At 45.4% G+C, this 19,145-nt stretch overlaps 1 protein-coding gene across 1 annotated transcript in view; it reads right to left on the bottom strand.

Moving 5' to 3' along the window:
- LOC120403120 (E3 ubiquitin-protein ligase RNF213-like) overlaps window positions 1–19,145 on the bottom strand; it is a 123,891-nt gene that overhangs the window by 3,792 nt on the left and 100,954 nt on the right. Inside the window, exons 49-60 of the mRNA XM_039533877.1 lie at window positions 17,548–17,642; window positions 17,112–17,262; window positions 16,753–16,918; window positions 16,127–16,218; window positions 14,914–15,162; window positions 13,026–13,167; window positions 10,499–10,582; window positions 9,704–9,872; window positions 6,195–6,390; window positions 4,636–4,713; window positions 2,553–2,753; window positions 1,485–1,574 (exon numbers count right to left, since the gene is read on the bottom strand). Of these exons, the coding sequence (XP_039389811.1) occupies window positions 1,485–1,574; window positions 2,553–2,753; window positions 4,636–4,713; window positions 6,195–6,390; window positions 9,704–9,872; window positions 10,499–10,582; window positions 13,026–13,167; window positions 14,914–15,162; window positions 16,127–16,218; window positions 16,753–16,918; window positions 17,112–17,262; window positions 17,548–17,642 (1,713 nt within the window). The remainder of the gene's footprint in view (window positions 1–1,484; window positions 1,575–2,552; window positions 2,754–4,635; window positions 4,714–6,194; window positions 6,391–9,703; window positions 9,873–10,498; window positions 10,583–13,025; window positions 13,168–14,913; window positions 15,163–16,126; window positions 16,219–16,752; window positions 16,919–17,111; window positions 17,263–17,547; window positions 17,643–19,145) is intronic.

Here is a 19,145-nt window from a genome sequence, read left to right as displayed (position 1 = left end):
TATTGACCAATATATGCTGGGCTAATGTCTATCAATCTATGATCCATCCAGCCATCTCATATTATCAATAGAACATTAGATTGTTCTATTAACAATTAACAATGCATTAAACACACAGTATCAGTAGAACATTAGATTGTAGATACATTTCTAGCAGTTACCTGGCCTGAATTGGTCTGTGTCTTTTTATAATCCTGTTCACTCGTGCTAAGTATCCCATAACACTTTGCAAAGCTGAAGTCAGCTTTGGCATTAGAAAATAAGAAGCTTGCCAAAGGCAAAATACATTAATGTTGTGCCCAGTACAAGCTGGACCAGTCGTATCCAAAACAAAGTAAGAGAAGATACAGAACAACAAGTTAAGGAAGTGACACAAGCTGATGGGCTGGATTTTGTGACATATAAACCATTTTGTAACTTGTAAACCATCCTATAAATACTGCTTCCTGAAATATGTAACCGGCAGCACACCTTCTGTGTAAAGTGGATTTCACAACAGCAGTACAAGACGGCTTCATGGAAACTGCTATATTACAAAGCCTTTCTTCCAGTACTATGCTATTATTATTATTGTCAGTTTTGCTGTAGCCATGCTTGTCCCAGGATATCAGAGAGAAGAGTGGGTGAGGTATTCTCACTGGACCAATGTCTGTTGGTCAAAGAGAGACACGTTCGAGATACACAGAGCTCCTCTTCAGGTCGGGGAAAGACCAATAGACGTCTCTCTATACTCTTACTGCCTTTCAGCAATAAACTCGACTGATCTCTTGAATATATTTCATAACAAACCAAGATGTGGGCAAGCAATTGTCTATGCAATTTATCAACAGTATTAAGGCCATCAGGTCCCATCCAGCCCAACCTCCTGCCTCATACGGGCCAGAGAATCTCCCCCAGAGATTCCTGCCTCTGGCACAATAACTCCTGGCAGAGCTAGAGTGGAGGGTTGAGAAAGGGACGACGCATCTAGATTTATAGACTCCAAGTGATGGAGCCTGACAGCAGCAGAGGAGGGACTACACAGCAAGTGAGCAGAGAACGTTGGTCATAACTAGAGCTGGTGGGGAAATGTTGGGATTTTTTCCTGCACAAGAGTTTGACTTTTAATCAGAAAACAAAACAGTAACTAAAATAATTGTGTCTGTGCCTTGCAGCATGACATTTGACAGTGGGCTTGCCCTGGGGCCAGGCAGGTGCCTTTTGCTGTGCTCATGGAACTCTGTTCAGATCTGGTGGAGTTACAGGCAATTGAAAATCATCCATTTCACAGTGCAGCTGGCTTTCAGCAACACGTCCAAAAGAGGAATTGGTTTTCAGCTGGAAAGATTTTGTGCTTTACTTTTTTCAGCAAAGTCAACATTTTCTGTGAAAAACTTCAGTTTGTCAAAAACCCAATTTTCTGATTAAAAACAATTTGCACAGATTTTTTTCAGTCTAGTCACAGCCCCATCCCAGGCACTCACTGGGGTGGGTTCCTCCATTACCTGGTTCATTTGTACAAGTAGCGCTGATCTCTTTGCTGACAGGATCTGCCACAGAGACAGGATGTGCTTCAGCTGGGTTTGTGGGACAACCTGGGATGAAACAACACAGACAGGGATTTACCCAGAAAGCCTTGACACTGATATTTAAATCCTCATCACGGAAGTGAGCACATTCTATACGTGTTTCACAGTTGCCTTGCTACTGCCAAAGTTTTAAAGAATGTCAAACCACTGAGCTGGTGGGAGTCACTGGCTAAGCACCTGGAACCAGAGTTTGCTGAAGAGCGAAAGCAGCTTTTGACAGCCTTTTGTAGGCACAGAGAGAATATTTTCTTTGTTTCAGTTTATTCAACTAGTTCAGTTCAATTAATAGGTCATTGCGTAGAATGGCCAAGCTCTGGTTTGAAAAGTTGGGATCCTGCTGGTACCTGGCAGGCATTTTCAGAGACTGTGCCCGTGTGGATTATTCATTAGTATTATTTATTTGTATTGCAGTAGTGTCAAAAGGCACCAGTCACCATGTGCTGGGATGTAACAAAGACACAAGGCACGTCTCCAAATGAATGCAGGGTAATCTTTTCAGAAGTGTCTAAATGATCTGGGGCTATGGAGGAGCTGAAAAACTTGGGGAGGTAGGAGGCAGGTGAGCTGAATTCCTGCAGAATGTTTCAGTTTAATCAAGTCGGCATTTTCTGACAGAAAAATCTACTCTACACTAGAATCTATACAGTAGGGTTGGTCCGAGAATGGGCTTTCTTCCACAGAACATTTCAGTGAAAGGTTTTGTGGAAAATTTCAACCTGAAAATTGATGTTTTTGTTTCCATTTTTGGGTTAAACCTAAAAGTTTTCTTTTTTTTTGGATGGAAAGTTGAAATTTTCCATGGAAAGCAAAAATATTCATTTAGTCAAAACTACAATTTTTCGCTCAAACAATAGTTTTTGAAAGAAACTGTACTCTATGTTCATATCTTCAGAATGTATAGTAGAAAGCATGAAAACAAAAAATATTTATTATAGAGAGCTTCATTGTCATTGCTGTGAATTCAAACCAAAGTTACTCTCTTACTGGTAAGTCTCTGAACTGCTTTGCATTAGCTTCCATCTTCAGCTCATTTTTGACATAGTTAGTCAGGAGCCGCTCCGGGTCCCCTCCAGTCACAGCCAGGAACTCTGCAGCCACTTTCAGGGTGGAGAGTGCTCTGGAAATGTCGCTCACTGAACCAGCCTCTTCCATGATGCGTTTCATCAGACTCACACTCAGTGGTTCCTATGGATAGCAACAGGAGACAAAAGGCTGGCTGTAGGATTTCCACATCCAATTCCCATTACAATCAATGGCGTCCAAATCTGCTAGGCAACTTAGAAAAACTCAGCCTTAAGTGTTTCCACACTGGCTTTATATGACCCAAGGGACTGTATACAGTGTGTGAAGAAGATACGAGGAATTTTGTTAGAGATGCCATATATAAGACAAATGAATATTAGATTAATAGATTCTAAGGCCAGAAGTGACTGCTGTGATAGTCTAGTGAGTCTGACCTCCTGTGTAACACAAGCCACAGAACTTCCCCAAAAGAATTCCTGTTTGAAGTACAACAGGTCTTTTAGAAAAGCATCCAATCTTGATTTAAAAATCGCTAGTGAGGAAGACTTCACCACAGCCCTCAGTAAATTATTCCAATGGCTAATTACTCTCACTGTTAAAAATGTTACTTTATTTCCTGTCTAACTTCAACTTCCAGCCAGAAGATCACAGTATACCTTTGTCTACTAGATTGAAAAGCCCTTTATTATCAAATATTTGTTCCCCATGTTGGTACTTAAAGACTGTGATCAAGTCACCTCATCGTTAAGCTGGGCTAATAATGCCGTGTTAATAATACACAAAAACTCTTACTAAGTATTTTATCTCATTCTGATAGTTAAGATTGTAAAGTTAGGTGACCCTCTAAGTAGAACTCCTATCGAATGTAAGTGCTATTCGTTTGATGATTTTGCTATATAATTCAAGTGAGAATTCGATTCCTGCTTGGCATTCTCGGGGAAGGTGACAAAAACTATAGAAAGGGTATCATTCTCTGTGAAACTGGAAAGGTTTAAAGATCAGTTTCTATGGAATCATACTACAGAGACCTTTGGTTTCATCAGTACTAAATTCTATGGGACTTTACCAGAAGGGAACATGAGTATTGCCAGACGGGATCAACGCCAGGTCCGTCTAGTACAGTCACCTGTCTCTGACAACACCCAATACCAGATGGCACAGAGGAAGGTATAGGAACCCCTCTCCTGCTGTACCGGATGGGTGATAATCTGCCCCCATGCTAGACCCCATCTGGACTCTGATAGTAAGAAACCGCCTCAAACTCTAGAGCGGGAGGTTTACAAAATTTTTGTCATCACTAGTTATAGCTAACTGTGGATATTTTTGTGATCTACAGAAATGTCCAATCCTTTCTGGAATCTTGCTAATGTCTTGGCCTCAGTGACTTCTTCTGGCAGTGGGTTCCACAGGATAGCCATGTATTGTGGGGGAAAGTATGTCCTTTGGTCAGTTTTGAATTTGCCACCTTTTAATTTAATTGAAAATCCTCTTGTTCCTGTGTCACGAGACGGAGAACAAGCGCCCCCCAAGTCGCTCTTCTCTAAATAACTATTTTATTATGGGAATTCTTTCAAAATGTGTTTGAACCACCAATGAGAGCATTACATCAGTGTCATTCAGAAGTAAAATCAGGGCAGTCAATGGAGTAAAACTGTTGTGAACCTGGCGAACAAGGGAAGAGAACGAGGCCCCCCTGACTCCAAGTGGCCAAGGAATTGTACAAAAAATGTGCTTTTTAGTGGCTAAAGTTAGAGCTGGAAGCTCCACTTGGCTCATCATGGGCCTGATCCTGGCCTACTCTAAGGCCGCTTTGTGCTGCGCCAATGTCGCAAGCTCAGCACCCAAATCCTGAAGGCGCCCAGAAATGAGTGGAGAGTTTAGAGAACGGTGCCCTTAATGGGGGAGTGGACATACTGTGGGTTTGGGATATTTACCCAACCTTCTGACCGTATAGTGGCTATGGACGCTGTTTACAGTGGGGGAAAGAGAGAGGATTATCTGAGTCTGAAGCTGGGGGAAAACCCAGGGTTGTTTTTGATCTCACCTGGCGCAATTGTTCTCTAACGTTCACTTTCGTGGAGTGCAGAGTCTTCACATTGTTCAGCGCAATGGACGGAATTGTCTGAAAAGGAAAACGTTAGTGATTAATAACTGGTTTATAAAGCACAACATGTTCAATACAGAAAAAAATCCTGAAGCACGCTCCAAGGGTTAAAGCATCATTTTCAAAAGCACCTAAGGGATTTAGGAGCCTACAGCCCATTTTGAAAAGTATCTTAGGCTCTTAAGGCTGGATTTTTAAAGGTGCCTTAGTGTGATTTTAAAAAATCATCTATTGAAATCAATGGGAGTTCAGGCTAAAGTGTTCAGAACCGCCTAAGTGACATAGGAATGTAAGTACCATTTTCAAAGATGATTTAGTCACTTGGGTGCCCATATCCCATTGTTTTGCAGTGGGACTTAGGCGTCTAACCTGCTCAGGTGCTTTTGAAAATTCCAATAGGCCCCAGATGCCTAAATAATTTCAAAAAACGAGGAGTCCGGTGGCATCTTAAAGACTAACAGATTTATTTGGGCATAAGCTTTCATGGGTAAAAAACCCACTTCTTCAGATGCAAGATTTTTCTAGACACTAAAGCTTATGCCCAAATAAATCCATTAGTCTTTAAGTGCCACTGGACTCCTCATTGTTTTTGTGGATACAGATTAACACGGCTACCCCTCTGAGAAATCATTTAAAAAATCTGGCCCCTAGGAGCCCAAGTCTCACTGCAAGTCAATGGGATTTAGACTCCTAAGCAGACCTTGGAGGGAGATAGTTTTGCTATCGTCTGAGAATCTGGGAGTTCAAAAACTTCTCTCTTCCAAATTGAGATGGGAACTCAAAATCTTGAACATTTTCACAAACAGAAAAATGTTTTGGTTTGGGTCAATGGAAATGTTTTGTTTTGATAATTTCAAAAATGTTTAATTTTCATTTTGACTCTCTTACTTTTATTTTTTAAATTTAAACTAATAAATAACTATAATTTCAAAACACACCATTGTTTCAAACCAGAAATCAAACAAGAAAAACGAGGGTTTTTTGATATTTCCAAAACATTTCTCTAATTTTCCTTTTTATTTAAATGAACAATTTGTCAAAATCAGCATGTTCCCAGGGGACGGTTTGGTCCTGATGAATTGGCATTTTCCAACAACAACAAAACTGTGTCAACAAATTCCCAACCAGCTCTGCTCCTAAGTCCCTTGTGGAAATGGGTCCTAGGCTCCTAAGTCACTTAGGCATGTTTGAACATTTTAACCTAAGTCTAAACACAGTGGGGCTCATTTGCCAATGCATTGCCCCCAATTTACACCACTGTAACCCCACTGTAACCAATGGTGCTAAACAGGTGTAAATCTGGAAAAGGCCACAGTGGATCAGGTCTTTCAGCTCGCATCACCATTTCCACCTGTGCATCCTGATTTGATTGTGTTTGCTCAGGTGTGAATGACTCACACAGGTGCCAGGCCGCAGAGCAGCAAGCACTGAGAATAAAATCCTGGATGCACTGAAGTCTACGGCAAAGCGCCACCTCCATGATTTCATCCTGAACTCACCTGGGCTTTCACGACAGGCTTCCCACTGATGAAGCGGTGAATCACTTGCCTCTGCAGAGTCAGGAAGTTATAGTGGGTGGTTTTGGTTCCATCTTCCTCTAGCACGTACTGGAAATTTGACAGCGCCATGGTGATCAAATTGCTCTCGGTAACACTTAGCACAGAGGCGAGCTTCACCTCTTCCGCTGAAATGGACCTGGAGAAAAGGGAAGAACAATGTGAGGGGTCGTCTTCTTTACTGCCAAAGAAATCTAAGATGAAACAAGCCTTGGTGGGCCATTTAGCCCATCTCTCCAGCCTTGTGCTCAGTTGCCAGTTCTTGGGAGTCTCGTGATATTAGTGGTTCCGGCTCCTGGAGTCATGGGAGAAAAGCAGCTCCCATTTTTAAAAAAGGGACATTTCCCACCCTGGTAGCTGCAGGGAAAAGCTTGAAATCTTGACCTTAGGAGGCAAATAAAAGCACCTCCACCTTTATTATTGTTGGTCCTTTGACCCAAGAAAATTAGCCGGCATTTAGGGCCTTGTGGGATTGTTTCCATTAAGAGGAGAAATGGATGATACAGGTCAGGTATTTCTTTGGTGCAACCCTATTTTTTTACAGAATGCACATGAAGTCCTGGTTCCCTGAACGCAGCAGGAACACACAAGCAGGAGGTGGGTCCCTGGCTCACCATTTCTAAGTCTGGAGGCTCTCTGTCTCTGGGCCATGCTCACCACTGCGTCTCTAGTTTTCTGCTGGCTTTCTTCTCCTGTCTTTCTTCTTCTCACACATAGACATGGTTGGAGAAACAATCCACTAGCCTTTTACATTTGAAATCAGCCTCAGGGAAACCCCTCATCCCATATGGCTTACTGTCTGATTGGCCTTGCCATGTGGTCTAGTGCCTTGGGCGGGGGCTTCCATTGTTTCCACCTATCATTACACACAGGGGTAGTAAATCGCTCCTTCAATTCAGCCTGAAATAAAGATGCTTCACACACTCATCAGCTTTAAGGAAGTCAGTGATTGAATGTAGATCAGAGACCCATTTGATGCCATTGTCTAGCATAATAGTATTTTTTAAAAATCTTGTGTCTTTTGAAAAAACAACAAGGAGTCCGGTGGCACCTTAAAGACTAACAGATGCATTTGGGCATAAGCTTTCGTGGGTAAAAATCCTCACTTCTTGCATCTGAAGAAGTGGTTTTTTACCCATGAAAGCTTATGCCCAAATACATCTGTTAGTCTTTAAGGTGCCACTGGACTCCTTGTTGTTTTTGTGGATATGGATTAACATGGCTACCCCTGGATACTTGTGACTTTTGAGGAATCTTGTGATTTCTGGGGGGCGGACTCATGTTTTTTCATGCGTGGCAGAGCTGCTCACAGTGAGCGAAACGCTACTCTCCGTCACATCAGCACAATAGCTCCACGGGAGTCAGTGAAGAAAGAGCCCAAAGCTGCTCTGAATGATGCGCTACTAGGCTGATTTCTTGCCACAGGCCTTTCTATTCACCTCCTGGAGTTGGGGAGCTCGGGGAGCACATTTCCAGGCTTTTCCCACAGCCACGAAGGCCAGAGACTGACAGGGAAGCTGAGACTGGCAGTAAAACAGGGAGAGTTGGCAGCACAGCCATCCAGAGAGAGGAGACAACAAGGGAAAGCAAAGAAAGACTCTGCACTCTCCAGCACTGAGGGCCTTCGCCGTGTGAGCTAAAGCACCAAAGGTCAAAGGTCAGCTTTACAAAGGTCTTTGAGCACCTACAGATAATACGTAGTAATAACCTCTAGCTCGTAGAGCTAAGTACCATTATCCCCATTTTACAGTTAGGAAAACTGAGACATAGTGAAAGGCAATTGACTTGCCCAACATCACTCAGCAGAGCCAGGATTAGAACCCAGGTCTTCTGTATCCACTAGCCTATAGTATCTTCCGTTGCATCTACTGAAAACAATGGGAGCTTGGAGCCTAACCTGCCTTAGCACTTTGGAAAAATCCCACAAGGTGCCTCTTTGCATCTTCAGGTGCCAAAACACCTTTGTAAATCTGGCCCTAAGAGTTTCAACCTGCCCCATTAAAGCCAATGGGAGTTTTGCTCTTGTGGTTGTACCAGTTGAACTGAAATCAAGCCCGTCTTGGCCTTTTGGCTAAGACCAAGTGCACCAGCTGAGCTGAAGTCGGTTTAAAAAAATCAGTGTAGTGGCACTGGTGCAAACCCCTGTGTGGATGGACCTACAGCAGTTTACAGCTGGCTTGTCTGGGTTGAGCCAACCTGCTCTACCAACAGGTTTTGTACCAATTTAGCTATTTTTTTGGATTGTTTGTTTTTTTAGCTAAATAGATTAATTGGTTCAACCCCTAGCCGGGTGCACTTGCACCAGTATAAAGATGCTTACACCACTATAACTTATTCCCCTAAATATATGGGAAAACTACACTGCTGTCAACATCTTCATACTGGTACAGCTGTGATCACACTCCAGGTTATATGCCGCTGAATGTCTGTAAAAAGGCAGTTCCCTGTTGGGACCATAAGCATCTTGCTGTGCTCCTCGGTCCTTCCTTACGGTAACATGGCAAGTTACCCTGGGGTCAGTATGGAGTTGATTGTTGTTGGGTCAGGGTCGGATTCTGATCTCAGCTACCCTAAGGTAAGTCTGGGACCAGGGTGCTGGGTGCTGAAAGCTATTGAACAAAACTGTAAACCCCATATATGATGGAAACTACTTTAAGCCAGGGGTGCTGCAGGACCCCTGCACCCATAGTTCCAGCACCCCTGTCTGGGACACCAAAATAAGACCAAATCAACTTTACACGCCACCTGAGAAGACCTTGATATAGCTTCACCCTAACTGTCTCATTGCACAAGGTCATAAGAGTTATGTTTTCTTCTTGGAGAAGTCTGGCCTGGCCCTCCTCAGATAGACGGCTCTACATCCAGAGGTGAAAGTAAGCCAGTACAGTCTGGCGTACCGGCAAGAGCCAGTATGCCGTGCCGGACTGCACTGGCTTCTGCAGCACGGGTTTAAAGGGCTCTGCAGGGAGCCCCGAGCCCTTTAAATCCCAGCCCGCAGCTCCAGCAGCCAGGCTGGGACCGGCATTTAAAGGGCCTGGAGCTCCACGGCGGCTGGAGCCTCGGGCCCTTTAGTTCGCCCCAGGGGCTACCAGCCACCTCTGCAGCTGGGAGCCCCCTGGGTGATTTAAAGGCCCTGGGACTCCCAGCCACAGCTGGTGCCCCAGGGCCTTTAAATCTTGAGGCCCCACCTCTTCTGGTTGAGGCCACGCCTCTTCCAGGTGAAGCTACACACCCCCAGGACTCCGGCCGTACCAGTAAGTCCTGTGAGTTACTTTCACCCCTGTGTACATCAGGAGTAACATCATTGACATCAGTGGAGCTCTGCCTGTTTTATGCCACCTGAAGTGAGATGAGCCTCAGGATCTATGTTTTAAGATGAATTGTTGATTTATGGGTAACTAAAGTTACTTAGTCAGAGTGGTTTACCCCTAGGGGTGAGGCTTGAAAGATACCTTTGCTTTTCCTTAGTGAGTTGAGCAGCTGTGTCAATACAGCTGTTCTGGAGCCATATTAAGAATTTTGTAACAATGGAAGTTATGGATGGAGTGGTTGGCAGGAGGTCCAGGATGTCAGTGTCAGCGCTGATCTCCTTGCACCATAGTTCCTTAGGGATACTGATTTCTGTAACAAAGCAGAGAATCTTTCACACCGTGTGCACGGAATCACAGGAACCAGGGTATCAAGTGGCAGGCGGGGAAAGAAACGGTTTTCACAAAATAATTCTCCACATTTTTCACGCCGTCTTTTTGTCAAAATTTCAAACTGAATCTAAACAAACAAACAAAATTCAACCAACTGGCTGGAAAAAAACAGCAAGTATTTAATGAAAAAAGAAGTTGTGAAAAACTTGCAACAGTTAGAAAAAAATTAAAAATCACCCCCGCTTCTAGCTAGCAATTTCCATATGCCAAAATGCTCAGTTAGCTTACACAACTGGACAACGTGATTATCACTGCCCTTTCGGTACGCAGCTCCCTTCCTCGCCAACCCTGCAAAGATTTACATCCATGCGGAGCTTTAGACACTTCGAGTAGCCCCAGTGAAGTCAGTAGAACCACTCAGAGCATGTTAAGGATGCTCATGTCTTTGCAGGCTAGGGGGTAATCTGGGACCAGCTGTGTGTCAGGGAATACTTGGTAATTACTCTGGAGTAGAGTCATACTCAGCTTCACACCTGAATTGTTTGTTTGTTACATGATAGAAAAATATCTAGAGAGGAAAGTAAAACACCATGAAAGTCAAAATACCTGAGCTTCTGGGGCCTGATCTTATATTGCTCCACACTTTCTGAACAGTTTGTATGGCTCTTTCAAAAGTCAAACGCTGATCATCTAAAGTTGGAAGAGAACATGGCATTTATCAACATACGTTTTCCAGCAGAAAAAAACAGTTTCCCTCTTGCAAAAATACTTCTAATAGTAAAAAGACTAACTGAAACGTTAACATACCTTGCAACTTTAATGAAGCTTTACCAACAGGTATGCCAGAGGGAGGTAGGGAGGGATAGCTCAGTAGTTTGAGCATTAGGCTGCTAAACCCAGGGTTTGTGAGTTCAATCACTTAGGGATCTGAGGCAAAAATTGGTCCTGCTAGTGAAAGCAGGGGGCTGGACTCAATGACCTTTCAAGGTCCCTTCCCATTCTAGGAGATTGGTGTATCTTTAGTTATTAGAGGTAAAATTTTGAAAAGTGCCTATGTTTTTTGGGAGCCTGACATTGATTTTTGAGAGATTTAGGCACTGAAGGCTAGATCCGCAAAGGGATTTAGACACCTAATTATCATTTTGTGCACCTGAAGCCAAAATTTAGATATTTAAAATCACTCAGCTGCCACTTAACTCTGCAGTTACTTAAATTCCCACTGGTAAAGTCCCCTAGATGCCTAAATGTCTGCTAGGTGGCATGGACACAGCCCTCTACATCCTGACACCTCCTAAGCCCCAGCAGGATTCATCGGCGGTAACCCCTTCACTTGGCACTGCGGAGCCCTCAGCAGGATACTGTGTCCAGATCTGGGCATCACACTTGAGCGAAGATGTGGTCAAACTGGAGAGAGTCCGGAGGAGAGCAACAGAAACAATAAAAGGTTTAGAGAACCTGATCTGTGAGGAAAGGTTAAAAAAACTGGGCATGTTTAGACGTGAGAAAAGAAGATGAGGGAGGGACTTGATAACAGTCTTCAGATCTGTTAGGGGCTGTTATAAAGAGGACAGTGATCAATGAAGACAGGACAAGTAGTAATGGGTTCAATCTGCAGCAAAGGAGAGTTAGGTAACATATTAAGAAGGGTCATTACATTCTGGAACAGGCGTCCGAGGGAGGTTGTAGAATCTCCATTATTGGGTTTGGGGTTTTTTTAGGAACACGTTGGACAATCTAGGTTTACTAGATCCTGGATTTGATGCTCTCTCGAGGTCCCTTCCAGCCCTACATTTCTATGAGTCTATGAACAAGACTTCTCCCCACCTATCTCATCTGCAGAAGCCCAACCCAGCAAGCATTCTCAGAGGGTGGTGATGGATGGCAGGAGAGAGATCACTTGATCATTGCCTGTTAGGTTCACTCCCTCTGGGGCACCTGGCATTGGCCACCGTCGGTAACCAGATACTGGGCTGGATGGACCTTTGGTCTGACCCAGTACGGCCGTTCTTATGCTCAGAACCCAGGGTCCCTAGAATTGCAGGTAAGTGACCTAACCACTGGGAAATTGGGTATTCTGGGCTAATACCCTCTCAATCTCTCCTGTTGAACCTGCTCCACTTTGTATAAACTACTTAAATATTAGCAGGGGCACTGGAGCCAGGCTCTCCCAGGTGGGTAACCTTATCACCAGGGTACAAAGCCATTCTCTCTCTGGGTAAGTATTAATCTGTGGATTCCCTTAGGCAGCCTGGCATGTAACTATCAGGCGTTGCAATGCTGAGTTTAAGTCCCCTTTGTGGATCTAGCCCTGAGAAGATCCCGGCAGGTCTACACTTGGAGCACTTTGCCAGTGTGGCGATACCAGTATCCTGTTCCAGCAAAGCGCTCCTAGTGCGGACACAGCGTACAGCGGCCAAAGCACTTTTGCTGGTTTGGCTTATTCCTGCCTCCCTGAGCAAAATAAGCAGTTCTGGTGAAAGCACAGTGCAGCTGGTATAACTGTCTCTGCACTAGGAGCTTTTGCCATCAAGCTCCGTCAGTCACAAAATTGCACCTCATCACCCCTGACCAGCCTGGCTATGCTGTCACAAGTCTGCAGTATGGACCTGGCTAGAGTCTTATTGAAAGTCAAAGGCTCTTAGGCTCCTCAGTCACTGAGGCATGTTGATTGATTGCTCTCATTGGCTTCTTGGACGGATGTTTACAATTTGCAAATAATTGCAGAACTGCGGGTGTTCTCCTTGGTCCACAGGCCGGACCCAAAGCCCACTGCAGCAAATGGGAGCTTTTCCCTTGATCTCTACAGTATCTGGCTCAAGCCCCAGGCATGTCAGTATTATTCCTTGCACAGAGACCACGCCTAGCTGAGCCATGTACGTTCCTTGGGTTCTTTACTGCTGCTCAAGAAATACATCCAGATTCTTGGGTGCATTGAGGCTGCCAGGGGTTGTCCCCACAATGCAAAGCTGCCCTAAAGCCCCAAGAAGCTCCCTGCAGCACTGAGGAATCCACAGGTTTGTAGGGCCAGCACACAGTGACGATTCATGTCAGCTGGAGATCTGGCCCCACTGACTCCAATACAACTGTTCCTAGGGTGGATTTGGTACCATAACCGTAGAAGTAAGAAGTGTACCTGAGAGGTCGTCCCGTTCCAAGAACTTTCTCACAGAAAGCCTTTCACCTTCGTGGATATCGCCATTTTGGAAACAGTGGATCAGAGAGCGCTGCAGAGTGAGAATTTCAGGCAGGTGCCGTATGTGTCGGATGTGCTGGTGCTGTAAGAGAAAAGTAACCACCACTTTAACAGGACGCCTAAGTTCAGTGGGAGAGAAAAGATGCTATTGGGATGAATGTTGCATGGTTTTGATGTTCCTGCAAACTTCATGGTTATGTGGGTGTCCGGCTGCTTTGCATGACTGGAGCAATGCAAAGCAGCCAGCGGGGACCGGTCCATCTGGCTCCAAACCCCTTTGGACTTTTTAATAGTAATCTGCTTTATCCCTACAGTTCTCTATTGGACCCTAGGAAAGCTCCACAAAGATCCTGCTACCTGCCAACCTCCAGCCAACCGCCCAGCATTTCATACTGGTCATTGCTAGCACACCTGGGGTAATGCAAACTCAAATTGTCCATAGGCATGTGCTGCAATCAACTGAAGCTGCCTGACTGGAATGGAAGTAGCAGAGCCCACCTGCTTCGTTTCTTTGGGCCAGATTAAGAGGTGTAAAAAACAATGGTGTAAATTAACCCCCTTGTGAGGATAGCTGTCCTATTTCTTTACATGTGCAGCAGGAAGCCTGGTAGAAGGGAAGGAGTTTAAAGCTGGAAAAAATGGTGCTTTTTAAAATCAGCTTAAAATGTATTAATTAAGCACTGTTCATACGACACGTGAAACCCTGCCTACACTAGCTTTTTTCCTACTCTGGACAAAGAACTTTAGGATTAGAGAGAGACAGCGGGCTCCAGGCAAACTAGGATTTTCTTTATTCTAATAAAGTTCCTTGTTCAGTGTTTGGAGAAATCAGCCATCGTCACATGACTCCCTTGGCAACTGGTCGGTGAGTGTGAGTCGGCCTGAGAGAGTCCAAATGAGAGTAAGGGAGTAAATCATACACATCATCTCGGAATCTGGTTTTATGGGCATAACTTAACCCTGAGCGTTCGTGTTTAAATACAGACACGATGGAAGACCTGGCGTAATTATCTCCTGGCTTTAAATCAAGACCTTAACAGAACTGTAAGTAAAAGCCCCACCTAAGACAAAAGACACGTGTGAACCTGCCCAGGAGCTTTTGGCTGAGTATTGTTTTGAGTAGCTGTGTGTTTGTGGGAAGAGAGATCACACTGGGCTACACCAGAAAATGAGGTCAGTTTAATTATGTCAGCCAAAGGTATTGAAAATCCACCCCCCTGAGCGGTGTAGTTAAAATGACCTAAGGCTCTGGGTAGACGTTGCTAGGTTAACAGAAGAATTCTTCCATCAACCTAGCTACTGCCCCTCGGGGAGGTGGATCACCTACACCAGTGGGAGAATCCCTCCCGTCAATGTAGGTAGCATCTATACTGAAGCACTACAGTGGCACAGCATTGTAAGTGTAGACAAGCTCACAGAAACAGAGGTCAGACAAGAACAGGCTAAGAGGGAGGGACTGCCAGAAGGAGGGAGCAGCTGCAAGCCGGTGGGTGACTCTGGCAGAAACCTGGGAAGAGGTCAGGGGTGCAGACTCAACGATTGCTCTTGGTGCTGTGAGCAACAAAAGCTGTTTCCTGCTAGTTGATTCCCCATGTTCAGAGCGACAGGACTTTGTACATTCTTTATAAATAAACAAAACTGCAGTAAATAAAATACCAGACTCCATCAATTTCTACTTCCAACTGGAACATCCACAAGGCCCCAAACTTTGACAGGCCTGTTGGGCTGAAAAGGGGTTACAATGTATTCACATCTCTGTATATGTGTGCGCAGTTCTAACCCATGTGGCGTTTGTGTGTGCACATTACTTCAAATCACCCCAGAGCACCTTGGACAGGAGTTCCAGGAGCAGAGGGAACTGGTTTGCTCCATTTTCTTGCTGCACCAGATGGGTCAGGCGCTGGACTGTCATCCTCTGTTCAAATCTCCACATGCAGGGCATGTTGATGGGCCCGCAGGTCGGCAGGTGGCTGAAAGGCGGGGACTGGCCGTAGGCTACTTTCAGGAGAACATTTGAACGGTGAGCTCCCTCCTCTACAATCTGCTGCTTTGCAGAAGCAAGTTTCTGCTCCAGCACCTGTGGAAGTGAGATGTCAGTTAGGAATCGAGTCTTGTTACAAAGGGGCCTGGCTCTTCTCATTGGCCTGAGAGGCAGCCCGGGCTGGCTCTGGGTTAAGGCACCAGACTAGAGATCCGGGTTCAATTCTTGGCTCTGCCACCGACTCCCTGTGTGATCTCAGAGAAGCTATTTCATGATTCTGTGTCTCCATTTCTCATCTGGAAAAAGGGACAATAATCCTGCCTTTGTCTATTTAGACTGTGAGCTCTTTGGGGCAGGGACTGTCTTTCACCGTCTGTCTGTGCAGCACCCAGCTAGGGATGATGGACGCTCCCTAAGAGTGGGGGTGGGGCCCGGCCCCCAAAACATAGCCCCATCCTCACCCCTTCCCCCCCAAGGACCTGGACCCCTGCTCCTCTCCTCCCCCGCCCCACTGTCACTCGCCCTTATGGCTGGTAAGAAGTTGGAGGGCCATGGCCCCCCTGGTCCCCTATGCCCAGCACAAAGGGGCTCTGTGTGTGTCTGTGATTTGCCTGGCAAAATGGGGCCCTGATCTTTGTTGAAGCCAACAGGCCCTAGTGTGATAATAATAATAATAATGAGATGCCAGCAGAACTCTTGGGCATGCAGAGTGTCAGGCAGTTTAACACCAGGTTCACAAACACTCAAACACACAGGGGTTTCCTCTCTAGTACGCTGAACACAATGGACAAGTTTTTGCATTGGAAAAGTGAGCCAGGCTTAATATAGTCTATGTGGTTCTATCGGGTTCTTATAACGCGCCCATCACTGAGGCATCTGAGCACCAAGGGGTTCTTTGGCCAAAAGATGGCATTTCAGAAATGTTTTGTGTGACTTCTGGTTTGAGACAGTGGCATGGAAGTCTCAGGTGGGCTTTTCCTGGCTCTCTCTCTCTTACCCTGAGTAAACAGCCAGTTTATTTGTGATATTTACCCTGTATAGAAAACCGGTCCTCACATACCTGGAAGAACGACTGAGTTACGGCTTTTAAGCAGCTTTCCCACTGTACTCTGTCTTCTTTTTCATGCATGACTTTAATGGTCATGTTTGTGTCTGTAAGAAATATACAATTACACGTCAGCTTTCATCATTTAACATAAAATAATGATCAGATCTAAAGTACAGGAGTTGCAGTAAATATTGTTGTTCATAATAGTGAAATGAATTACAGTGTTACCAGGCAACTGAATTCTTGAGTCATAAGATATAGGAGCAAATGAAAATATTAGCCAGTTACAAATCAGTTTATTGATAGGCTCGTAGGTTGTAAGGCCGGAAAAGAGTGTTATGATCATCTAGTCTGATTTCCTGCATAACACTGGCCATACAACCTCAGCCAGTGATTTCTACACCTCGCCCATCACCTCTATCTGAGCTATAGCAGATCTTTTAGAAAGAGAGATCACATCTTCATGTCAAGACTGCAAGTGCTGGAGAATCCACCTCATCCCTACGTGAGCTGTCCTGATGGGTCATTCCCCTCTCTGATAAACATACTGAACCTAATTTTAGTCTGAATTTGTCATAAATACAGCAGCAAAAACCAAAAAAAAACCAAACAGTCCCTAAAATGAGGCGTTTCTTTACCTGCTGTGCTGTCGAGGATGTATCTGAGGAACAGGTGGACTGTCATTGTTCCATCGTCTATGTTTCCACTAAGTGACTCTGCTAGGAACTGGATGTCTTTTTCAAGGTGGTCACAAAAGAACTTTTCTGCATCTTGGGGCTTCACTTTCATTAGCTCCAAAATGGACTAGAAGGCAAAGAATTTCCATAGCTTAGCTCTGAGGAAGCATTTCCCCTCTTCATTGTACAGACACCTCCACAAAGGCGATGTATAACTCAGACAAAATTACCATTACAATTTATAGCCTGTTAGTGGTGTATAACACTCATCAGTTACTACAGACAGACAGACGTTTTGCCAGGGGTATTTGTTTTCCCACCTGTCTATCGGTAAAAGTCCCCAGGAGCATTGAAGAATGGAGCAGTGCTCTGGCGATGCAGACTGCGGTTGCAGGCAGATTCCTCTCTGTCTCATTGTTCCGTGCAGACGGACTCTCCAGCACGTAGCCTCTCTCTGTTTTATCCTTCGTGCTGTATTAAGAAACCACAATTTATTTGACAGTCACAGAGATCAGACTTTTCTCCCAAACTTTGTATTTGTTTGGTGTTTCACACTAAGCAGTTCACAACTATAGTGACCGTGGGGTCACATTGGGGTGGGGAAAAGGATTGGAATTTTGAACTTTCAATGAAATTTCCCCTAAAATTGGCACCTATAGTTCACCCCAGTAGACAATTCCCAGACAGCTGTGTGGGGTTAAGTTGACACAGTCTCATTCATTCCTTTTACATTACATGCAATGATTTTACACTTACGTATCTACTTCCTCAAATCCCTGGACCGGTTTGTGAAGAGTCCCACCGACCTCGGAGCCACACAGACACTTGATAATAACCCAGGGCTGTCCGCACTGTTGTCACAGGGATAAGGTCAGCTTTAGTCATTTTTTAAAGAATCAGCAATGCAACAATTGTACAATGGTTTGCTCAGCTGCTAGCCAGACAGCACCACTCTGCAGCTGAGCAAGAAACAGACTTTGCACAAAGCACTGGAGGCAGAAATGTTCAGAACAGTGAACAGGAAAGACAGTGAGTGTGCAATATACTGGCCTTGTGCGTAGGATCATGTTTCTCAGAATAGCCTAGTGGAGTTAGGGCTTGTCTACACAGCCCCTCAGTGCGTGGGAGGTTGGGGTGTGAATGTACACACACCAATTGTCTCCATGGAGCCAACTCCTGCACACTAAAAGTGCTGTTGAATCAGCAGCACGTCCATGTGCAATATGGAACGTTTAGTGCACAAGAGGCAGCCGTGTCCACACGGTGATTTAGTGCGCAGGACAGTGTGCTGTAGTTCACACCCCGGCTTGCTGCACACAAAGTGGCCATGTAGACAAGCCCCAGCGCTCCCCAAACACACTGACATTCACAGCGGGGAGGGGGGCAGCTCCCTTTGTGTGTACACAGCTGTGGTCTCACCAAATGTACACGGAATGAGCATGACTGCTAGTGGCAGGCAAAACCAGATCGGTCACTGTTTAAAACCACATTGCTAGATTGGAGGAGGAGGGTTAGGTGCAGGGTACTCAGACCTGCAGTCGGGAAGGCCCAGACCCACCAAGGTACTTCATGACTAAGTCCCAATTTCAGGCATCACTGCGAGCCACAAAACTCCTGCTCAGCTACCACCTAACCCTGTAGCACCTACACTCACTGAGCGCCTCTGCTCTCAGGGGACAAGTTCCCTCAGTGCTGAAGTTTGTGCCTCTGGGCATGTGCACTGCTGCCTCCCTCTAGGTGTCCAAATGCCGATCTCTGCCTCAGCCCCAGAGCAAGCCAGGAAAAGGACCCAGTTCAAAACCTAGCCAGAGGAGGAGGATCCTGCCCACCTTTCAGCCCAGTGGTTGGAGCACTCACCCCAGGAGATCCAGGTTTAATTACCCCCTTGGCCCAAAGGATTTAAACTAGGGGCTCCCACCTCCCAGAAGGGAGCCCTAGACACTGAGCTATGGGAGACTCTGATGGGGCTCCCTTAATCTCTCCTGATGATGCTGTTCCACTGAGGCTAAACAATGAGTCATTGGAACAAGGGGACTGGACTCCTGGGTCCTTCACCTCCCTAATCACTGGACTGCAGACTCCTTCTCACCACCACTACCTCCTCCTCTGGTTGTTTTGTGGGGAGTGACACAGGCTTCATACAGATGCAGCTTTGGAGATGATGAAATTCTAGTATCACAGGAGAGTCGCTTGGATGCACAGCAGTGAAAATCTCGAGCTTTGTGCGGAGTGACACAGAAATGACTTAGGTGCCTAAGCTCCTTTGGATCATTGAGCAGAGCTAGGCGCTTCCCTGCAGCCTGGACCAAGGAGGGGGGAAGGGCTTAGCATGTACCCGCTGATCGGCATCTCCC

The sequence above is a fragment of the Mauremys reevesii genome, linkage group 4 (assembly GCF_016161935.1).
Source record: "Mauremys reevesii isolate NIE-2019 linkage group 4, ASM1616193v1, whole genome shotgun sequence".
Classification (NCBI taxonomy): Eukaryota; Metazoa; Chordata; order Testudines; family Geoemydidae; genus Mauremys; species Mauremys reevesii.
The sequence above is the reverse complement of the archived record's forward strand: the minus strand, read 5'-3'. Positions and strand labels throughout refer to the sequence as shown.